Source organism: Mustela lutreola, chromosome 9, assembly GCF_030435805.1.
Source record: "Mustela lutreola isolate mMusLut2 chromosome 9, mMusLut2.pri, whole genome shotgun sequence".
Lineage (NCBI taxonomy): Eukaryota > Metazoa > Chordata > Mammalia > Carnivora > Mustelidae > Mustela > Mustela lutreola.
In genome coordinates, this window is record NC_081298.1 from 93,445,220 (window position 1) to 93,466,031 (window position 20,812).

General features: G+C 39.1%; 1 protein-coding gene across 4 annotated transcripts in view; it reads left to right on the plus strand.

Moving 5' to 3' along the window:
* The first annotated feature begins 698 nt into the window (after positions 1-698).
* Positions 699-20,812, plus strand: part of ZNF638 (zinc finger protein 638) — a 133,260-nt gene continuing 113,146 nt past the window's right edge. For 2 of the 4 annotated variants that reach the window (XM_059188008.1, XM_059188007.1), the window contains exon 1: positions 699-847. In XM_059188008.1, coding sequence (XP_059043991.1) covers positions 732-847 — 116 coding nt within the window. In that variant the 5' untranslated portion in view covers positions 699-731. The remainder of the gene's footprint in view (positions 848-20,812) is intronic. The other 2 variants (XM_059188005.1, XM_059188006.1) reach the window with 2 other exon arrangements.

Genomic DNA, 20,812 nt, shown 5'->3' on the forward strand with positions numbered 1-20,812 from the left:
ATTTTTTTTCTCATTGCATGAATGTATTTTTGATACTGTTGAAATATTTAACTGTCGTGTATATTATCTGGACGTCATTAAGAAAAAAAGAAAACCTAAAGATGTATGCACTGTTCACTGCGAATCCTGGCTACAAGTATTGGACAGTAACAAACCTTTTAGTTCTCACCTGGCAGAACCTCCCCCCACATTCCCCATTGCAAAACCTGACTTTTGATTTTGGAATGCATCTTAAGAGGGCTCTGTTCCCTCATCTGCTCCTCCACCCGACTGATTGGGAGATCCCCGAAAGTAGGGGCTGTTTCTCATTCCTGCGCATCTCCAAACACGGTGGCTGGTGTTCTGGAAACAGCGGACGAAGAAGTCTAAAAAGAGAAAAAAAGAGACTCCGCAAAATCAGAAGTGTGTCCCGAACGTCTCAGATTCTCACAGATCCTTTAAATGCGGAGTGTGGTTCCCCTACCCTGTCCACATTCTCCCGACACACATGATACGGAGGAGAGGGACCTGGAAAGCGGGGCTGCTCTGTGTGGGTAGGCGAGAACCTCTCAGCAGGCTGCGTTGCGGGACCGCCGGGCCTCTCGCGCCCCGCCCCGGCTTCCCGCGCTCTGTGCCCATTGGCTCTACTCGGGGGTGGGCGGGGCGCGCCGGGGAGCCCAGTGCCCCGCGGCCCAAGAAGCTGCGTGCGCCCAGCTGCTCCAGCAGCCGGGGTGCTGTGGTAGCCGCAGGCGATGCCCGGGGATCCGGTTCCGGCCGGGGCTCCAACCCGGGCTGCAGTAGGCGCTACGGTGCAGAGCTTGGTCTCCGCGACCACCGCAGCTCGGCAGGCTTCGGACCATCTGAGGCGGTGAGCGCTTCCTTCGCCCCCTAGGCTCCCCGACCTGCTACGTCCTCTGGGGCTATTGGCAGTGGGTGGGCTGGCGAGAGCCGGCGGGCCGGCAGGGTCGGTGCCCAGGCATCCTCGTGTCACGGGGCTCGGGTTCAAATTCCACTTCCTCCCTCCCTCCCCTCCTTGACTGTCACCTCTCCAGCAGGCCAATCTGAAGCGCCGCCCAAGCTGTGTGTGCGGCGGCTTCGGGCGGTCAGCGAATAGCGGTGGGAGGCTTCACGGACACTTGTCGCTGGCTTCGCGGTCCTAGCAGCTTTACCCCGGGTCTGGACAGGCTCTGTGGACGCGGCGCTGTGCGGGCGGGTCTTGAGAGAGCACGATTAAGTAAACGATCGTTTACACTGCAGGGGCACGGGCGCCGCGGTGATGAGTCTTCCAACAGTGTGGTGTTCGCTTCTCAATCAGAGGAACAGATCCGACAAGCCGCAGCTTTTTTTTTAAAGCTTGCTCTTTAAAAAAATTACTTTGTAGCATTGCATAATACACTGTATCTCATCCAAAAGTAGTTTTTGATCGCAGGGTAGTCGTCATTTGAATGCAACGTTGACACTTTTGTAACTTAAATAGTAAGTTTGAGCTTTCTTAGAGTAATAGATTTCTTAATGAAAGGAATTTCTCAAAGTACGGGGGGGGGGGGAAGCCGTGGATAGTGTTTTGAATTTTTTTTTTTTTTTGAGTCATCCGTTTTGAGGGATTTTGCTTTTCCAGTTCGGTTTGATTTGCTTTCACCCACAACTGCATGCATAACCAGGTTCCAGACTTGGGAATGGTGTAAATAGCACTGGCGGCTCCGCCCCCAGCCCGCTTGACAGCAGCTCCGCCTGCAGACTCCGGGCTGTCCCTGCTCCAGGAGGCTGTCGCGCTGTCCTGGCAGGGCAAGAGGACGCCCGCCGGGGCCGGCTGTTTGTTGCAGCGATTTGTACATTCCGAGAGCCCCCAGAAAGGCGAGCTGCATACCTGTTAGGATACTGGTCACATCCCAGCCAGGGGAGGTGGAAGGGGGCGGGGGGCGCCCAGGAGCTCGTTCTCTGTAGCAGCATCAGCTCTTTTCGCTCTGTGGCGGGAGTCCGCGTGCGGTCCTCTATCTGGAGCAGACTGAATCGAGGCTTAGAGTTAGTTGTTAAGTGAATTGCTCTGACAACCCCGTATCTGTGCTGTGTTGCCCTCTCCCAATCTTTGTGGCGTTTGTGCAAGTCGATGGGAGTCCAGAGAGGACAAAGAGAGACATTTTGCAGAATCGAACGTCCAGTGTTCTGTCATGCTTCTTGGCGCTCCTTTCTAGATCTACGTTCTGGTGACGTTGTTTGAGCTTTCTCTGCTCTTTCCCAAGACCCCGTTTATTGGTTTAAATTGAAAAGGAGTGTCTATTTCTTATTCCATAAGGATTAGGGAAAGGAGTTCCTGGCTTGAGGGAAAAGGTGCTGGAATTTAGTTTGCTGCTTTCCAAGGATCAGAGGATTATGGATTTTTTTTTTTTTTTTAATGAGAGCACATCAGAGATTGGAGAATACTGTAATTATTGTTCTTATTGGGGATTGGAAAATAAAAATGTTGCTCTATTTTATTTAGTAATTAGGAAAAGTGTATGTACTTGAAATACACCCTTTTACAATTGTGGATGTTGCTATGAATTGTTTTGTAAAATCAAAAGGCACCCTTAGTTCATCTTTTCTATAGATCTTTTTTTTCTTCCTTTTCCTTTTTTTTTTTTTTTTTTTTGCATATGCTTAAAGGACTTGAGTAACGTTTCGCTGTCCCTAGCCATCGGGATTCTTAGTAACTTCTTATTTGAACTTTAAGGTTTTTTCCCTCTTTTTGAAACAAAGGTGCTTTTTAAATTGCAATAAAAAAATTTTTTTTGAACCTTAAGTGTGTTTTAGAGAGGAGAGCTGAGTGAGTTATCACAGGTGTGATTTTTTACCTTTGGCCTCTGGGGACATTTTGTGGTAGTAAGGAAAACTTACTCAGTTTTGATCTGTGAGAATATCATGGTTTAAAGAACTTGTAGGGATTGCTCTTTTTAAGAAAGTTACATTATGAAAAAAAAAAGAAAGTTACATTATGTTTCTTGTGATTTCTACAATTTTATAATATGCTGTATCTCATTTAAAAAATAGTTTTTGATGTCAGGGTAATGGTTTGAATGCAACACTCACATTTTTGTTTCCTAGATAAGTTTTAGCTTTCTTAATGTATGTTTATGCACTTTCTTTTATTGAGGAAAATTTGCAAAATGCAGAAAAATAAGAGAAAAATCCACGTACAGTGTTTTGAGTCATCAATTTTGAAAGTTTATTTTTTCCCAGTTTACTTAGGCCTGCTTTGGTCCATAACTATGTATATATTCAGGCTCCAAATTTTGAACAGTGTTAAATTATGGTGTTGAATATGCAACCTCAGGGAGTGTGGGGCTTATTGGTTGTGTTAACTATTTTATTTTTCTCCATTGGAATATCAGCACCAGCAGAAACTTCTATGGCATTTTTCTCCCTTAAGATATGGATGTGATGACAAAAAATGCATTAATAATTTTGAATGTTATAACTAACAGGAGATACTATGACTTCTACAATGACATTAAATTGAAGGGCTTTGAGAACTCGAATCTGCCATTTTTCAGTGATGTGTCTGTCATTGCTAAGAGTTCTTTCCCCCCCTTTCTCTGAAGCCTCTACATTTCTTGCAGCATTCGTGTAAGAGCTATGGTTTCTTGTTTTGTTTTCTTCTTTTTAAAGACTTTATTTATTTGACAGAGAGAGAAATCACAAGTAGGCAGAGAGGCAGGCAGGCAGCCCTGATACAGGGCTCTATCCCAGCACCCTGGGATCATGACCTGAGCCAAAGGCAGCGGCTTAACCCACTGAGCCACCCAGGCACCCAAGAGCTGTGGTTTTAATGTTAAGGTTAATTACCCTCTTTTTTGACTTTTTGATGTGTTATGTGTGCAATATTTCACAGCTTGAGATTTGGGGATTCACTCGGGTACCTAAGGACTCACACTGAATCTAAAGCATCCTGTCATTTCCCTTACATATATTTAGTTTCCTATTAACAGTTAAGTAGGTTTTTGGAGGCCATTTTGCCCATTGTTGTTAAAATTCTTGAAATTTGATATATTTTGGCCCAGAATTCTACCTCTAAGAATTTATTCTAAGGAAATAATAATGGATATGTACATAGGGTTAGTTATTTGGGTATTTGTTGTGATTTTGCTCATTATGGTGAAATTTTGAAAACACTCAATGTCCCAAAATAGGGAAATGGTAAAATAATTTAAGTAAGAGAATATCTATACAATGTAATGATTACTATTATACTATATTAATATATTAATACAATGCAATATTGATATTGTATTATATTAATTAATATATTAATATATTAGGATCAATATATTAATACAATGTAAATGTAGCCATTACTAGTCATGTTGTAGAAAAAAACTGACAAAATCAAAAGATGGTCATAATATAATACAGGGTAAAAAAATACTTAAAAGGTATGAATATTTTTCCATTTTGGTTAAAAGAAGTATAAAATGATTCTGAAGTGTAGTAAAGATTATGCTTGATTTAATATTCAACCTTGTCATTTTGAGAAAAATTCTTCTGCACGGTAAACTTTAAAAACCTTTGAGCTAAGATTAAAGAAGGAAAAAAGCAAAGACTAGATTTATGAAAGTAGGCATTGAAACCATTCTGTCTTTGAAATAATCATCAAATCCCTAGAGATAAATGGGGATTATCCATATGTCCCTGCTCATCCCCAAGATTTATTCTTTCTATTTTATCTGAGCCTTAGTTATTTTAATACAGCTTAATAGATTAATTTATATAATGATTAAAAGCCTGGTAATTAAGTTCTCAAGTCAGCATATAAATGTGAGAGTTCAATGTGTAAAATGACTGTAATTTTGTACCAAGATAAAGATTATAAAGAGGTATATTTTTAAAATTAAAATATTTTTGAGGGTCGCCTGGGTGGCTCAGTGGGTTAAAGCCTCTGCCTTCGGCTCAGATCATGATCCCAGGGTCCTGGGATTGAGCCCCGAATCGGGCTCTTTGCTCAGCAGGGAGCCTGCTTCCTCCTCTCTCTCTCTGCCTGCTTCTCTGCCTACTTGTGGTCTCTGTCTGTCAAATAAATAAATAAAATCTTTAAAAAAATATTTTTGAGTAGACAATGATTTTACAGGGTTAAATATCAAAATGTAAAACAAAAATTATACAATGAAAAGTTTCCCTCTTTCCCTTGTACCTCATGTCCTCAATTCTCATTTCTCCAATTCTCCCACCCTGGGTGAGCATTATTACTAGTTCACTGCTTATCATTCTAGAGATATTTTATGCATACCTGAGTCTAAATAGATCTGTTTGGATATATTTGCCATTTTTTTCCCTTGGTTTTTCCATTCAACAGTGTACCATGGCGACTTTTTTCATATCAGTACATAGCTCCTCAATAAAAGTTTTTTTTTTTTTTTAAGATTTTATGTATTTATTTGACAGAGAGAGAGAGCACAAGCAGGGAGAATGGAAGACAGGGGGAGAGGGAGAAGTGGGTTCCCCGCCTGTTGTGGAGCTTAATCCCAGAACCCAGAAATCATGACCTGAACTGAAGGCAGATGCTTAACTGACTGAGCCACTCACGTGCCCCAATAAAAGGTTGTTTTAAAAAAGTGGTTAGAACATAGAGACAGTATAAAGAAAGGAGAAGGACCTTAAGCAAAACAAAGTAAGTTTTCTTCATGGTTGGGTTGTTGAGTATAAGGCACTCTTGCTGAGTGAAGAGGAAACCACTTAGTGTACTTGAACATGGCATATGGAATTGTAAAAACTTCCAGTTTAAATAGTATTAAATTACCTTTAAAAATATCTCATTTATTTATTTGAGAGAGAAGAAGAGCACAAGCAGGGTGAAGGAGAGGGACAAGCAGACTCTGTGCTGAGCACGGAACCTGACTTGGGGCTCAATCTCACCCTCCCGAGATCATGACCTGAGCAGAAATGAAATCCAAAGTCTGTCGCTTAACCAACTAATCCACCCAGGTGCCCCATTAAAAAAAAAATTTTACTTTAAAATCAAATATATATATGTATGTATGTATACATACATATATATACATATACATATATATACACATACATATATATATAATATATACATTTTGAAGTAAAATTTTTAAATGTATATATTTAAATATTTAATTATTTAAATTAATGATTTGATTTATTTAAATTATTGTTAAATTGTTTAAATTATTATTTAAATTAATTTTAGAATGTATACATATATGTATATATATATATATTTGAAGAAAATAAAGCAGTTCTTAAAAATAAAGCAGTTGCCACAAAAATATGAGACACACATTCATTTGTCTTAAGTCCTTGTTTCTCGTTGTTGAGGCAATTACTTTCAACTCTTAATTTTTTCTTGTAGTATTTACCTCCTAAAGTCTTTTTTTTTTTTTTTTAAAGATTCTATTTATTTATCAGAGAGGGCGGGGGGGAGAGCGAGCACAGGCAGACAGAATGGCAGGCAGAGGCAGAGGGAGAAGCAGGCTCCCTGCCGAGCAAGGAGCCCGACCTGGGACTCGATCCTAGGACGCCGGGACCACGACCCGAACCGAAGGCAGCTGCCCAACCAACTGAGCCACCCAGGCGTCCCATTACCTCCTAAAGTCTTAAAGTGAAAGTATAATTTATAACTACTTCCTAACTTAAATGATTTAGTTATTATTTATTTTATTTTTTTTATAAATTGAGAATTGATACTTTATGATGAAGATTTAATGCCTTTTTTCTCTCTCTCTGTTCTACTTCCACTTCCTCCATCCTCTCAATTGAGATTTTATCTTGACATTTAGTTAAATCAGTAGTTAGATTTTATATTTTTATGATTAGGTAAACATGACTAGCCTTTGAGCCAAAAGATAAAGATATTTTTTTCACTTACCTAATTTTCTATCAATCTTTGGCTTTTTCCAAGTACTCAAATGCTGCCAAATGCTCAATTACAAGACTCTGTCAGCTTCATTTTTTCCATAAGATTTCCTTCCTATAGGTCTCATTCTTCACATACATCTTGTCTATTTCTAGGTTTGCAACTAACCTAAAGATTAGTATTTAAAGAGTTAAGAAAAGAGATTGTACCCATGAAATAGGGTTTGGATGCTATGGAAAGAAACAATCAGAGAACTAGAAAGAGTTCTCTGAAATTAAACATATGATAGTCAAAATGGAATTCTGAATAGAAAGACTGAAAGGTAGGGGCACCTGGGTGGCTCAGTTGGTTAAGCAACTGCCTTCATCTCAGGTCATGATCCTGGAGTCCCTGGATTGAGTCCCACATCAGGTTCCCTGCTTGGCAAGGAGTCTGCTTTTCCCTCTGATCTCTCCCCTCATTCTCTCTTTCTCTCTGATAAATAAATAAAAATCTTCAAAATATATTTTTAAAAAAAGGACGGAAAGATAAAGATAAAGTCTTCTAGGTTTGGTGCATAGCTATAATCCTGGTTTACCTCTCTCCTGGTTTGGATCATGTTACCTAGAACTTGATTTGGTTGACACAATTGTTCTGCTCAAGCACTTAGTCCAGTTACATTTTTTTTAAAAGATTTTATTTATTTATCTGACACAGAGAGAGATCACAAGTAGGCAGAGAGGGGGAAGCAGGCTCCTGCTGAGCAGAGAGCCCGATATGGGGCTCGATCCCAGGAACCTGGGATCATGAATGAGCTGAAGGCAGCCACTTAACTGACTGAGCCACCCAGGCATCCCAGTCCAGTTACTTTTTTTTTTAAGATTATATTTATTTATTTGACAGAGAGAGATCACAAATATGCAGAGAGGCAGGCAGAGAGAGAAGAAGGGAAGCAGGCTCCCTGCTGAGCAGAGAGCGTGATGTGGGGCTCTATCCCAGGACCCTGGGATCAGGACCTGAGCCGAAGGCAGAGGCTTTAACCCACTGAGCCACCCAGGTGCCCCCCAGTCCAGTTACTTTTAAAGGAAAGAAATCTTTGGGGCACCTGGGTGGCTCAGTGGATTGGGCCTTCTGCCTCTCTGCTCAGTAGGGAGCCTGCTTCCACCCCCTCTCTCTGCCTGCTTCTCTGCCTACTTGTGATCTCTCTCTGTCAAATAAATAAATAAAATCTTCAACAACAACAAAAAAAGAAATCTTCAAAGTCCTTGTATGTCTTAAAATGTTCTTTTTCATGGCTGGGGTGTTGAATTATAGTTTGGCTGAGTATGAAATTCTAGGTTTTTCCTCAGAATGATTAATATTTAACTTTAGAATGTCTGTTGTCAGTATTAACTGTGAAGAAATCTGGTATCATTAAGCCTCATATCCCTTTATGGGTTGCTTTTCCTTTCTGAAAGCTTTTTATAATCTTCTCTTTGGTATCCTGAAATTTAATAATTTGGTGACCTTGATGGGATTCTTTTTTCCATCCATTGTGCTCTGCACTTGGTAGGATCCTTGTGTTTTTTGTAGTGTGGTAAAATTTACTTTAATAATTTCTTCCTTTGCTTTTATTCTCTTCTCTTTTTTTCTTAGCTAGAATTTTGGACCTCCTAGATTGATCCTTCAATTACCCTATCTTTTCTTTTTTGTTTTTCATCTCTTTCTCTCTCTTTTTTTTTAACCCCCAACTTCTCTGGGCAAGTTTTCCACACTGTTTCCTAGCCATTTTACTCAGAATTTCATTTTATTATATTTTCAATTTCATACTGCTCTTTCTTGTTCTTATAGCATTCTATTTTTTATAAACACAGTATATTTTCTTTTTTTTTAAAAAAGATTTTATTTACTTATTTGACAGAGAGAGAACGAGTGGGAGACACAGAGGGAGAAGTAGACTCCCCACTGAGCATGGAGCCCGATGCGGGGCTTGATCCCAGGACACCGAGATCATGGCCTGAGCTTGAAGACAGCTGCTCAATGACTGAGCCACCCAGGCACCCTATTTTCTTATTTTTTTAAAAAGATATTCATTGTAGCTTTATCTTGGGAACTCCCTTTGGGTTTTGCATTGTTTCTACCCTTTGCCATCCTTTTTTTTTTTTTTTTTTTTCCCCTCTTCATCTTTCAGTTTCTTCAGAAAAAAGCCTCCAGTTCTCTGTGGTGTGGGATATAATCCTGGGTGTTGACATTCTGGGAGCAGGGCCAATGAAAGGGACTGTGTCAAGAGTCCCCAGGATCACCTCCAGGTTCAGTGATTCACTAGGAAGATTCGCAGAACTCAGCATATGGTCATACTCACAATTATGATTTATTTTCATGAAAGGCTTCAAAGCAAAATGAGCAAAAAGGAAAGGAACGTGGAGTGAAGTCCAGAGGATACAAGGCAGAAACCTCCCATAATCTTCTTCCAGTGGAGTCACACAGGATGTCCTTAATCCCTTCATTACTGAATTGTGATTACGTGTGTGACATGTTGTCTAACAAGGGAGCTCATTAGAGACTCTGTACCCAAGATTTTTACCGGGGACTGTTCACATAGCCACCTTCTGCCTACCATGCACCAAAATTCTAGACTCCCGGGGAAAGCAGGTGTTCAGCATGAACTACAGTGTTTGTGCAAGCTATGACAAACAACTCTTATCAGGGAATGGTGGTATCCTTTCTGAAATCAAAGTTCCCAGATTCCAGCCAAGAGTTAACTTTGCAGGCAGACCTTTCAAAGGATAGAAATCTCAGGCCTGCTATGAGAATTCTTTTCTGCACCAGGACTAAGCGTCCCACAGTTTACTCCATAGGTTTCACTTAATCTCCTTATCTTCTGATTCCTGGCGTGTCCTATCCTTGCCCTTGAAAGATAACCTGGAGGCCAAAGCCTCTCACCTTCTCTGCATCTGCCTGTTACAACAGGGTTGAAGAGTGGCCCTAAGGAAAGGGAGTATCTAGACATTTTGTATCAGTAAAGCATTATTGTTACTTATCCTGTAGCTAGATGAATGGTTCTCAAAGTGCCTCAGGAAAAGTTCCTGAGATGCTTTCCCTAATAATAATGATGTAATATTTGCATTTTTCTTATGAACATACAATGGAGTTTTCCAGAGGCTATATGATATTATAATAGCCTAAAGGCAGAAATATAAAGCGGTGCCACTCTTGTCACCAATTTTTGTTTTGGAAAAGATAGTTATTTTTCCATAAAATAATGGGTTTATTATTTCTAAATGGACTAATGAATATTTTTAAATTTCTTTTTTTCTTAAGATAATGATACTTGTATGTATAACCAACATAAATAAAAGTTCTTTGGAATCTCAATGGTTTTAATTTATTTTTTATTAGTTTGTATATGTTGTAATTTTTTATTATTGAATTATAATTGACACATTATATTAGTTGCAGATGTACAATATATAGATTTGACAATCCTATACTTTACTCCTCGCTTACCATGATATGTGCTGTCTCCATCTATCATCATATAATGTCATTATGATATTATTGACTATATTTCCTATGAGGTATTTTTCATCTCTGTGACTCATTTATTCTATAACTGGAAGTTTGTACATCTTAATCCCCTTTATTTATTTCACCTATCCCTCCTATTGCAGCATTATTTATAATAGCCAAGATATGGAAGCAACCCAAGTGTCCATTGACATATATATACATATATACATGTATATACATATTTTATTATATTGTATTATAATATTTTATTAGATTATAGTATATTATTTATTATGTAATATAATATACATTATATGTATAAATATATATAAAATATATAACAGAATATTACTCAGTCATAAAAAAGAATAAGATCTTATCAGTGCTTTTTAAATATGTTGCATCAAAAAGCTGGAGAAGACTACATCTCCCATTTTTCTGAGTCTAGAAATGTGTCTTTCTACTAGTATCAATACTTGTGTTGTCCAATATGGTAGCCACTAGCCACGTGTCTTTAAATATGTTAATAAAAATTACATTAAAATTAAAAATTCAGCTCCTCAGTCACACTAATGATGTTTTAATTGCTCAATAACCACCCATGGGGAGTACTGACTACTGTATTGGACAGCACAGATCTAGAACATTTCCATCATTACAGAACATTCTGTTGGACAGTGCCATTAGGGGGCTTAAAGGCCATTCTTATCTCTTTCCTTTATTCATTTCTATTCCTGTGCTGTTTGCTCAACTCTGACAGTGAAGCACATTTAGATGTTTTATTAGTTCATAAAACATCTCATCCATCACCAGGCAAAGACAAGGGACAGGCTGTCCCCTAGGACATATGCCATGTACACAGATTGCTCTTTCGGAGGAAGAGGCAATGCCACCGTGGGCAGACCTGTGCAGAGTGCTATGCAGTGAAGCCTCGTTCATAGAAACTGCAGTGTTAGTGGTGTGTTTCTGCAGGTATGAAGTGCAATGTTTCCAAGTGCATCAGAGAGCTAGGATCTGAATCCTGGTTTGTGTAATTCTGGTCTGTGCTTTTTCATTTTGGATAAGATCACCCAACCAATACCTCTTGTCCTATATATATGGGCTGTTGAAAGACAATTTTAAAGACTGGTAAAAATCATGATTCTCGGACAAATATGAAATTTACATATGTTGAAGATTTTATTTAACCCATTGATTTTTTAAAAAGATTTTTTATTTATTCATTTATTTGAGAGAGAGAGAGAGAGAGAGAGATCACAAGCAGGCGGAGAGGCAGGCAGAGAGAGGAGGAAAGCAGGCCCCCCGCTGAGCAGAGAGCCCAATGCCGGGGCTCGATCCCAGAACCCTGAGATCATGACCCGAGCTGAAGGCAGAGGCTTAACCCACTGAGCCACCCAGGCGCCCCTAACCCATTGATTAAATGAGATCATGATCCAAGCCGAAGGCAGATGCTTAACTGACTAAGCCACCCAGGTGCCTCTTGCCTTTAACACAGTTTCTCAACTTTTTTTTTTAAGTCACTGCCATGGGGAGCCTTTTTAGGCTCCACCCCCCCAATTTCCTCCATTAAATTTAATACCACAGATACATTGTATATCTGTTTATACATTTTATATGAATATATGTGCTTTATCTACAAAATTTTTTTGCCCTTCTACTCCTCAAGAACCAGCTTTTGCCCCCTTGAAGTTGATATTGTTCTTGTTGAGAAAGCATGGTTTGAAAAGATTGGGTTTGCTCTCTCCTCCTTCTCTTTCTTTCTGCATATGGGCTGGAAGACAGACTGCTGCCTTCAACCAGGCAGGCTGAGAATTCGAGCAACAAGATGGAAGGAACTTGGGGGCTTAGGATCACAGAACAAAGCGAAGCCTATGTCTAGACAATTAATTGAGAAAAAAAAAAATACTCTGATCTTCTTTGAGCCATCTTATTTTGGGGCCATTGTTATACCAACTTAGCCTGCATTCTAACAATTATTCATCCTATTTTTTCAAAACTGCTTAGACATTTAAAAAATTTCTCTTATTTCCATGTCACCCAGGTGTGTTCAGCCTCATATGACTATATGAATGTTATTTACCCTTTGCTGTCTGCAAGCATCTTATGATTACCAGTACTACAAATTGTATAAATATTGGCATTATTTGATCCAAAATTTGGGCACCTCTAGGTGATATCGCATAGTCATTGAATGAACGAGTTACCTTGCTTTATTTCATTGCATATATTGCCAGTTTGCTGTAGTTTGTTTTGTTGGGGGTTTTCAACGATTAGTTTTATAGCAATAGAGTGTACTAAGAGAACACACTCCTCTAAATTCAGTTCCCTCATCTGTTAAATTGGTCTAATTGGTACCTACCTCACAGGATTTGAGAATTACATGAGATAATGGTAGTAAATTATTGAGCATATTGCCTGCTTCGTGCTAAGTGTCGGATGGTAATTACTATTATTACTATGAACACTAAGGTGGATTTCAGAAACTTGAAAAGACAATATTTAAGAGTTCTCAACACTTCAGTAAAATGGTAATATGAAAATTAAAACAGCAGAAGAGAAAGGAATAGGAGTCTAAGCAATTTTTTTTAAAGGAGAGAGAGAGAGAAGAGAGAGGTAGAGAGAGAATCATAAGCAGGCTCCATACCTGGCACAGCTCCATACCTGGCTTGATTTCACAAGCCTGAGATCATGAACTGAGCGAAATCAAGAGTCAGGTGCTTAACGGACTGAGCCACCCAGGTGCCCCAGATACTGATACTTTTTAATAGTCATGTTTTGATTAATCTTTCTCTTTTTATTTTCCACATCTTAGCAATATAATTTTATATTAGCAATGTAATTTATACAATCTTAACAGTCTGTAGCAAGATATATTACTATTCTTTTCTTCATGCTCACATTATATCACATATAGATACACACATGAGTTTTTCTCTTTTATAGTGATTCATCTATTCAAATTTTCTATTACTTCTAATTCTGGAGTTAATTTTTATAATTTGTGATTTATACCTTGCTAAGAAGTCATTCATTTTCTTTGGGTTTTTAAATTTCTTGTCATGGAGTTGCATGTGATATTCTTTCACAGTTTACTAAAGCTCTTTTATATTTCTTTGCTTATTTGTGATCCTACACATTTAATTCAACCCTCATCATCCTTCTCCATTCTGCCAAAATTAGTTTTATTTTCTTGTTCTTTCAGAGAACAAGATTTTGTATTTATATATCCTTGCTATTATTTTTTAAAGTTACTCTTAAGTTTATCTGTATTAATTCCTGCTTCCTACTATTTTTTCATTTTTATTTTTTTCCCTTATTTTGAATAAATAATTCCTCTAAGTTAAAAAAAGAAAAACAACCCCATTTAATGAGGAAGTCATTTATAGCTTTAAAATTTCCCCAGAGGACAATTTTAACTCCTAGAATGGTAGTTCATTGGTCAAAGATATTCTCCTTTTCATCATCTTTTAAATGGTTTGTAATTTCACTTCTGATTTCTTTGATACAAAGACTATTTAATAGTATGCTACTTTCCAAGTATTTATGTTTTTTAAAATCTTTTTATTATTTGAAATTTTATTGAATGATTAGAGAATGACGTGTAAAATCTCTAATAGAGAATCTCTACTAGCATCTCTACTACTAATCTCTACAAGAATCTCTAAAATCACTTTTTTTTAAAAAATTTATTTGACAGACAGAGATCAGAAGTAGGCAGACAGGCAGGCAGAGAGAGGGGAGGGGGAGAAGCTGACTCTCTGCTGAGCAGAGAGCCTGAAGTGGGGCTGGATCCCAGGACCCTGAAATCATGACTTGAGCCAAAGGCAGAGGCTTTAACCCACTGAGCCACCCAGGCGCCCCTAAAATCACTTCTTTAAAAGTGTTTTTATCCATTCACTTTAAAAAATTATGTATTTATGTATTTATTTATTTATTTATTTATTTGATAGAGAGAGAGATCACAAGTAGGCAGAGAGAGGGAAGCAGGCTTCCTGCTGAGCAGAGAGCCCGACATGGGGCTCAACCCCAGGACTCTGAGATCATGACCTGAGCTGAAAGCAGAGGCTTTAACCCACTGAGCCACCCAGGTACCCCTATCCATTCACTCTTTATTTTAAGTGACAAAGTTGTAGGATGCCTGGTGGTTTAGTTGGTTATAAGTCCAACTCTTGATTCAGCTAAGGTTAGGATCTCAAGGTTGTAGGATCGAGCCCCACATGGGGTTCCACACTCAGTGGGGAGTCTGCTTCTCCCTTTCCATCTGCTTGCCATCCCATCTGCTTGTGCTCTCTCTTTCTCTCTGTCAAATAAATAAGTCAAATTTAAAAAATGTTTTTAAATAAGAAAATAATAAATGACATAGTTCTTTCAGCATTTTTAAAAAAGATTTTATTTATTTGATAGAGAGAGATCACAAGTAGGCAGAGAGGCAGGCAGAAAGAGAGGAAGGGAAGCAGGCCCCCTGCTGAGCAGAGAGCCCAATGCCCGGGTCGATCCCAGCCAGCTTCATGTCAACACACAAACGTGCACAAATCTACATTTCCAGTGTTGAAAGATTTGAAGGTTCTGAGAACACTGACATTACATTAGCACGTGGCTGCAAGAAGCTGGAGTTGGGGAGCACCTGTCCCTTTTAGAGAGACTTGTGCTCTCCACTTAGACCATCCCACCATTCCCTGTTACTCCCAATATCTAGGAGAAGTATTCATAGTCATTTATTGTTTTTACTAGTGCTGCCATTTGTCCCCTGTAGCTTTAAGAAGGAAAGGCTGTATATTTTAGATCCACTTGTCTTTCAAAAGTGGGGAAAGAAAAAGGCCTTTTTTTTTTTTTGAAGACCTTTTTGAAAATTTATTTGTAAGAGAGACAGAGAGAGAGAGAAAGAAAAAGAGCACAAGCATGGGGAGTGGCAGGTGGAAGGAGAAGCGGACTCCCCACTGAGCAGGGAGCCTGATGCAGGACTCCATCCCAGAACCCTGGGATCATGACTTGAGCTGAAAGAAGATGCTTAATTGGCTGAGCCAGCCAGGCGTCCCCAAAGGGCCTTTTTATTATTAGAAAAAAAGAAAGAGGGACGCCTGGGTGGCTCAGTGGGTTAAAGCCTCTGCCTTCGGCTCAGGTCGTGATCCCAGGGTCCTGGGATCGAGTCCCGCATCGGGCTCTCTGCTCGGCAGGGAGCCTGCTTCCTCCTCTCTCTGCCTGCCTCTCTGCCTCCTTGTGATTTCTGTCTATCAAATAAATAAATAAATCTTTAAAAAAAAAAAAAAGAAAAAAAAAAAAAGAAAAAAAGGAAGAAATGTGTGTGTGTGTGTGTGTGTGTAAGTAAAGAATTTTCCTGTGTTTTAATATATAAACAAATTGTATCTGTGTCAAAAGAAGGCAAATTAAGATGCCATTTTAAAAATTTTATTTTATTTTATTTTATTTATTTGTGAGAGAGAGCACACATGAGCAGGGAAGAAGAGTGGAAGGAGAAGCAGACTCCCCGCTGAGCAGGGAGCCCAACATGGTGCTCTATCCAATGACCCCGGAATCATGACCTGAGCTGAAGGCAGGCTCTTAACTGACTGAGCCACACAGGTGCCCCTAAGATGTCATTTTAAAACCAACCCATGAGAGAATGTGGACTCTGAGGAGGGTTTTGGAGGGGAGGGGGATGGGGTGTTTGGTGAGCCTGGTGGTCAGTATTGTGGAGGGCACGTACTGCATGGAGCACTGGTGTGGTGCATAAACAATGAATTTTGGAACACTGAAAAAAAATTAAATTAAAAAAAACCCCAACCCCACATAGTGAATAACATTACTAGTATTTAGAAAAGATATAACAGGGTTTGTTTTTGATGGGAATTAAATAAACACGTCACTATGATATGTATGTATTTATTTATTTTTGGTTAAAAATTTTTTTTAAGATTTTATTTATTTATTTGACAGAGAGAGATCACAAGTAGGCAGAGAGGCAGGCAGAGAGAGAGAGGAGGAAGCAGACTCCCCACCAAGGAGAGAGCCCGATGCAGGGCTCCATCCCAGGACCCTGGGATCATGACCTGAGCTGAAGGCAGGGGCTTTAACCCTCCGAGCCACCTAGGCGCCCTGGTAAAAAAAAAATTTTAATTCCTGGGTATCAATACCTTATATAGATGGTAAGTTTCCAAAGCAATGCCTTTTGAGTAGAGCAGAAATTATGTACCTCAAACAGAAAGATATGTAAAAAAAAAGTCAGTATTATTGGAACTACTGTCTCATAGCATCTTGAATAGCTGACTGAGAACTTAATGGAAGATTACATTTTAAATTTAAATTATTTATGGCATTTTCAATTTAAGCTCGTGAAAACACATATATAGATAATATCACTCAGCAGCATCTGTGGTGTCTGAAAAATTTTTTTAAATTTTTATTTATTTATTTGACAGAGATCATAAGTAGGCAGGCAGAGAGAGAGAGAGGAAGCAGGCTCCCTGCAGAGCAGAGAGCCCAAAGTGGGGCTCGATCCCAGGACCCTGCGATCATGACCTGAACTGAAGGCAGAGGCTTTAACCCACTGAGCCACCCAGGTGCCGCGGTGTCTGAAAATTTTAATGGATGGAAGAACTTTTGGATATGTCACCCATGAGAAGGCCAGTATCAATGATTCATTTATGCATGTTAGAAAAATCTGTCAAAATTTAATGAAAAAAGGTTGAAAATATATAAACTTGATGATAGATAGTGCTCCTGGAATAATAAATAGTTTAGGTTAACATTGGATGTTTTGGTGATACGGTGAGAGGACAAGACATGAATTTAATAATATGTTTATTGCAGGGCACCTGGGTGGATCAGATAGTTAAGCCTCTGCCTTCAGCTCAGGTCATGATCTCAGGGTCCTGGGATCCAGTACGGCATCAGGCTCCCTGCTCAGCGGGGAGTCTGCTTCTCTCTCTACCCTTCCCCCTGCTCATGATCTCTGTTTCTCTCTCTCTTTCAAATAAATAAATGAATAAAATCTTTAAAAATTTGTTTATTGCGGACTTCAGTAGGAGTAATTTTAGTCCAAAAGCTTAAAAATGCAATGACTGTAGTAACTGTCACCACAAACTGGATACTGATTCTTGAACTTTAGGTGTTTCAAGGCTTTGCAGGACTTAGTTTGTACAACTCTAGTCTCCTAAATGCAGTTTAGGACTGAAAATGTTTTTTCAGTTGTTAAGAGAAATCAATTTGTACTCATTGTCCAAGAGAAAATCTTTGCCTCAGTTTACCAGTGAAGAATGGCTCAAGGATTTGGCTTTTTTGGCTAAATTACAGTTGATACAGATACAAGTAGATACTGCAAATATGTAGTATTCACAGGATGTACCACATTTATATGATTCAGTCTTCCATTTTAGTAAATGTATGTTTTTTGGCAAACATTTGGTAAGGAATAATCTGGATCATTTTTATATGCTGAAGTTTCCAGCAATTAAAATTATAGTCTTAACTTAATTCCCCAAATGATGGAATTTAAGACTAAATTCTAAGGCAGGCTCTTTGATTTTATACTTTATGAAAATGAGCTAAGATTTCTCAATTAATAGCAATAATGTTAAGGGATAGCTACAAATGAAAGTATAAAAACTAAATATTATAACATTGGAGCAACAGAATTCCATAACTGCCTTTGAATTACCCTAAATTCAAAACTCACTATGCAGAAATTTCATTTTTGTTTGAGAGTGCCTGTGTTTAAAAGGAGTTGTTTTTTCTTATGAAACTCAATTTAAAAAAATATTGCTCTTAGGGTACCTGGGTGGCTCAGTCAGTTAAACATCTGCCTTCAGCTCAGGTTGTGATCCAGGGTCCTGAGATTTGCGGGGAGTCTCCTTCTCCCTTTGCCTCTGCCCCCACACCTGCTTGTGCTCTGTCTCTCAAGTAAATAAATAAAATCTTAAAAAAAAATACTGCTTTACTTTGAGGATTCAGCGACGAATACCATATTACACATTGCATGCAATTCTAACTACATTGACATCTTGGAACAAGGGAAAGGGTGTCAGATTCTTGGTTTTAGGTCTGAGGTGTTGTGAGCTACAAGAAAACCTTAATAATTAAGTGTTCCTATTTTTTATTTTATTTATTTATTTTTAAAGATTTTATTTATTTATTTGACAGACAGAAATCACAAGTAGGCAGAGAGAGAGAGGAGAAAGCAGAGCAGAGAACCCGATGCGGGGCTCGATCCCAGGACCCTGGGATCATGACCCGAAGTGAAGGCAGAGGCCTTAACCCACTGAGCCACCCCGGTGCCCCAAGTGTTCCTATTTTTTAAATTTGTATTTGTCAGTTTGAAATTGATGATCTCTCCTGTCATAAATGCTTATATTATAGTATATGCCTAAATCATAGTTTGTTAAAAATAATGTTTGATTCTGTATCTAGTATTTGAATTTTCTTTGATTTTGAGCATTTCAGTTATTTATTATTACTCAATTCAATTATTTTCAATTCAGTATATTTAATTATTAATATATATTATCCAATTATTATGAGTTATGGGCTGGTTCCGTATAGGTATGTGAGTTTGTGACCCTTGCCTTCGGTGGAAGGTAAAATCTTAGCTATATTCTTGGGGAAGATGCCTATGAAAATATGGCAATCGCATCATTCTAATTAATTTTACACTGTTACCACTTTTCCTTACCTTAGACACTAAACATATTTTCATGGTGGTTTGTTTCATGGTGACAGTTTTAGGGAGTGAACCTGAAAAACTCCTGCCTATTTCTTTCAGTATCATAAGTACATACTAGCCAGCCCAGCATCATGTAACAAGACTTTTTTCCCTTCTCCCTACTCTCACCCTTGCAGAATATTCCATGAGAATTCCTTATGAAATCTTCAAGGCAAACCATTGAAAAATAACACCCGTGAAGTTTGATGGGATCAGAGGGTCTAACCAGACTCAGTTTAGACAAGTAATTGGGTTCAGGTGAGGAATCAGAGTCTGTGCTGTGTTTTGTAATAACTCCTGAGTTTCTTTGTTGCCTCATTGAAATTCTTTAGTTGGGGATCAGATGACGGCTGCTGCCTGTGAGAAGCTGCCTGGTACTCTCCTGTCCCTGGCAGTGCTACCCTCTCCCTGGCTCGGATGCAGCTATGGCTCTGCCCTCTCAATTGCTTGCTGTTTGTTGCCTTTTCATAGAATTATAGACCTTAAAGACTCTCTAGTAAAGCTTTTGACCACACACACTATTTATTTATTTATTTATTTATTTATGCTAAAGTTCTCAAACCAGCTCAAGGAAAGCAGAGAAAAAGAGAACAATGGAAATTTTTTTTAAAAGATTTTATTTATTTATTTGACAGACAGAGATCACAAGTAGGCAGAGAGGCAGGCAGAGACAGAAGAGGAAGCAGGCTCCCTGCTGAGCAGAGAGCCTGATGTGGGGCTTGATCCAAAGACCCTGGGTTCATGACCTGAGTTGAAAGCAGAGGCTTTAACCCACCGAGCCACCCAACCGCCCCTGGAAAATGTTTTTCTAAATCCTAAATTATTGCTGGTACTGAACTGTCACTATGAATATATACTTTTTTCATCCAGAAAGTTCAATGTCTAGTTGGGTGTTTAAATTTTAATTTTGCTGAATGTTTAGGGGAAAAAAAACATATTTAAGAAATGACAGTATGGGGGCGCCTGGGTGGCTCAGTGGGTTAAAGCCTCTGCCTTTGGCTCAGGTCATGATTTCAGGGTCCTGGGATCCAGCCCTGCTTCGGGCTCTCTGCTCAGTGGGGAGCCTGCTTCCTCCTATCTCTCTGCCTGCCTCTCTACCTACTTGTGATCTCTGTCTGTCAAATAAATAAATAAAATCTGAAAAAAGAAAAAAAGAAAAGAAATGACAGTACGTGGGGGGAGAGAAGAATGGCAACTTACCACCCTTCCCATTTCTCCTCACTCCCTTTGATCCTTCTTTGGGGTCAGATAGAATTACACTTCAGAATACACTCTTCAGCAGTTCTCAAGTGTGGTCCCTGTGCCAGCAGTTCCCAGCATTGGGAATTTGTTGGAAATGCAAATTTTGGGGCCCCATCCCAGACCTACAGGATGAGAAACTCTTGAGGAGTATGATGGGCAGCAACCTGTGTTTTAACAGACCTTTCAGATGATTCAAGTATACACTGGCATTTGAGAGCCGCTCTTCATATAACTTGAATTATGCCTGTGTTAGAATTGGATGTGGAAACCAATAAAAGTTTTCAAACTCTTGTAGTGTCTTCCTGCTTCCTTTTCATTGCATTGGGGTGGGAACCTGGATAAAGTATATATTGTGGGGAGCTTCAGACCTTTATCCCAGCTTTGTGGCCTTCTTGGTGGCTACCATCAAGGTAATTGCCTTGAATGACAGCTATTAATTGTAGAGGTCATGAGTGAGACGGATCCTTGTACACTTCCAGAAGAAGTCAGAGTGGGCATCCCAAGAACTGTTGATTAAAGGGAAAGCTAGTTGTGAGACATGGTTACTTAATTATTCTCGTCCTGGTTACTTAATA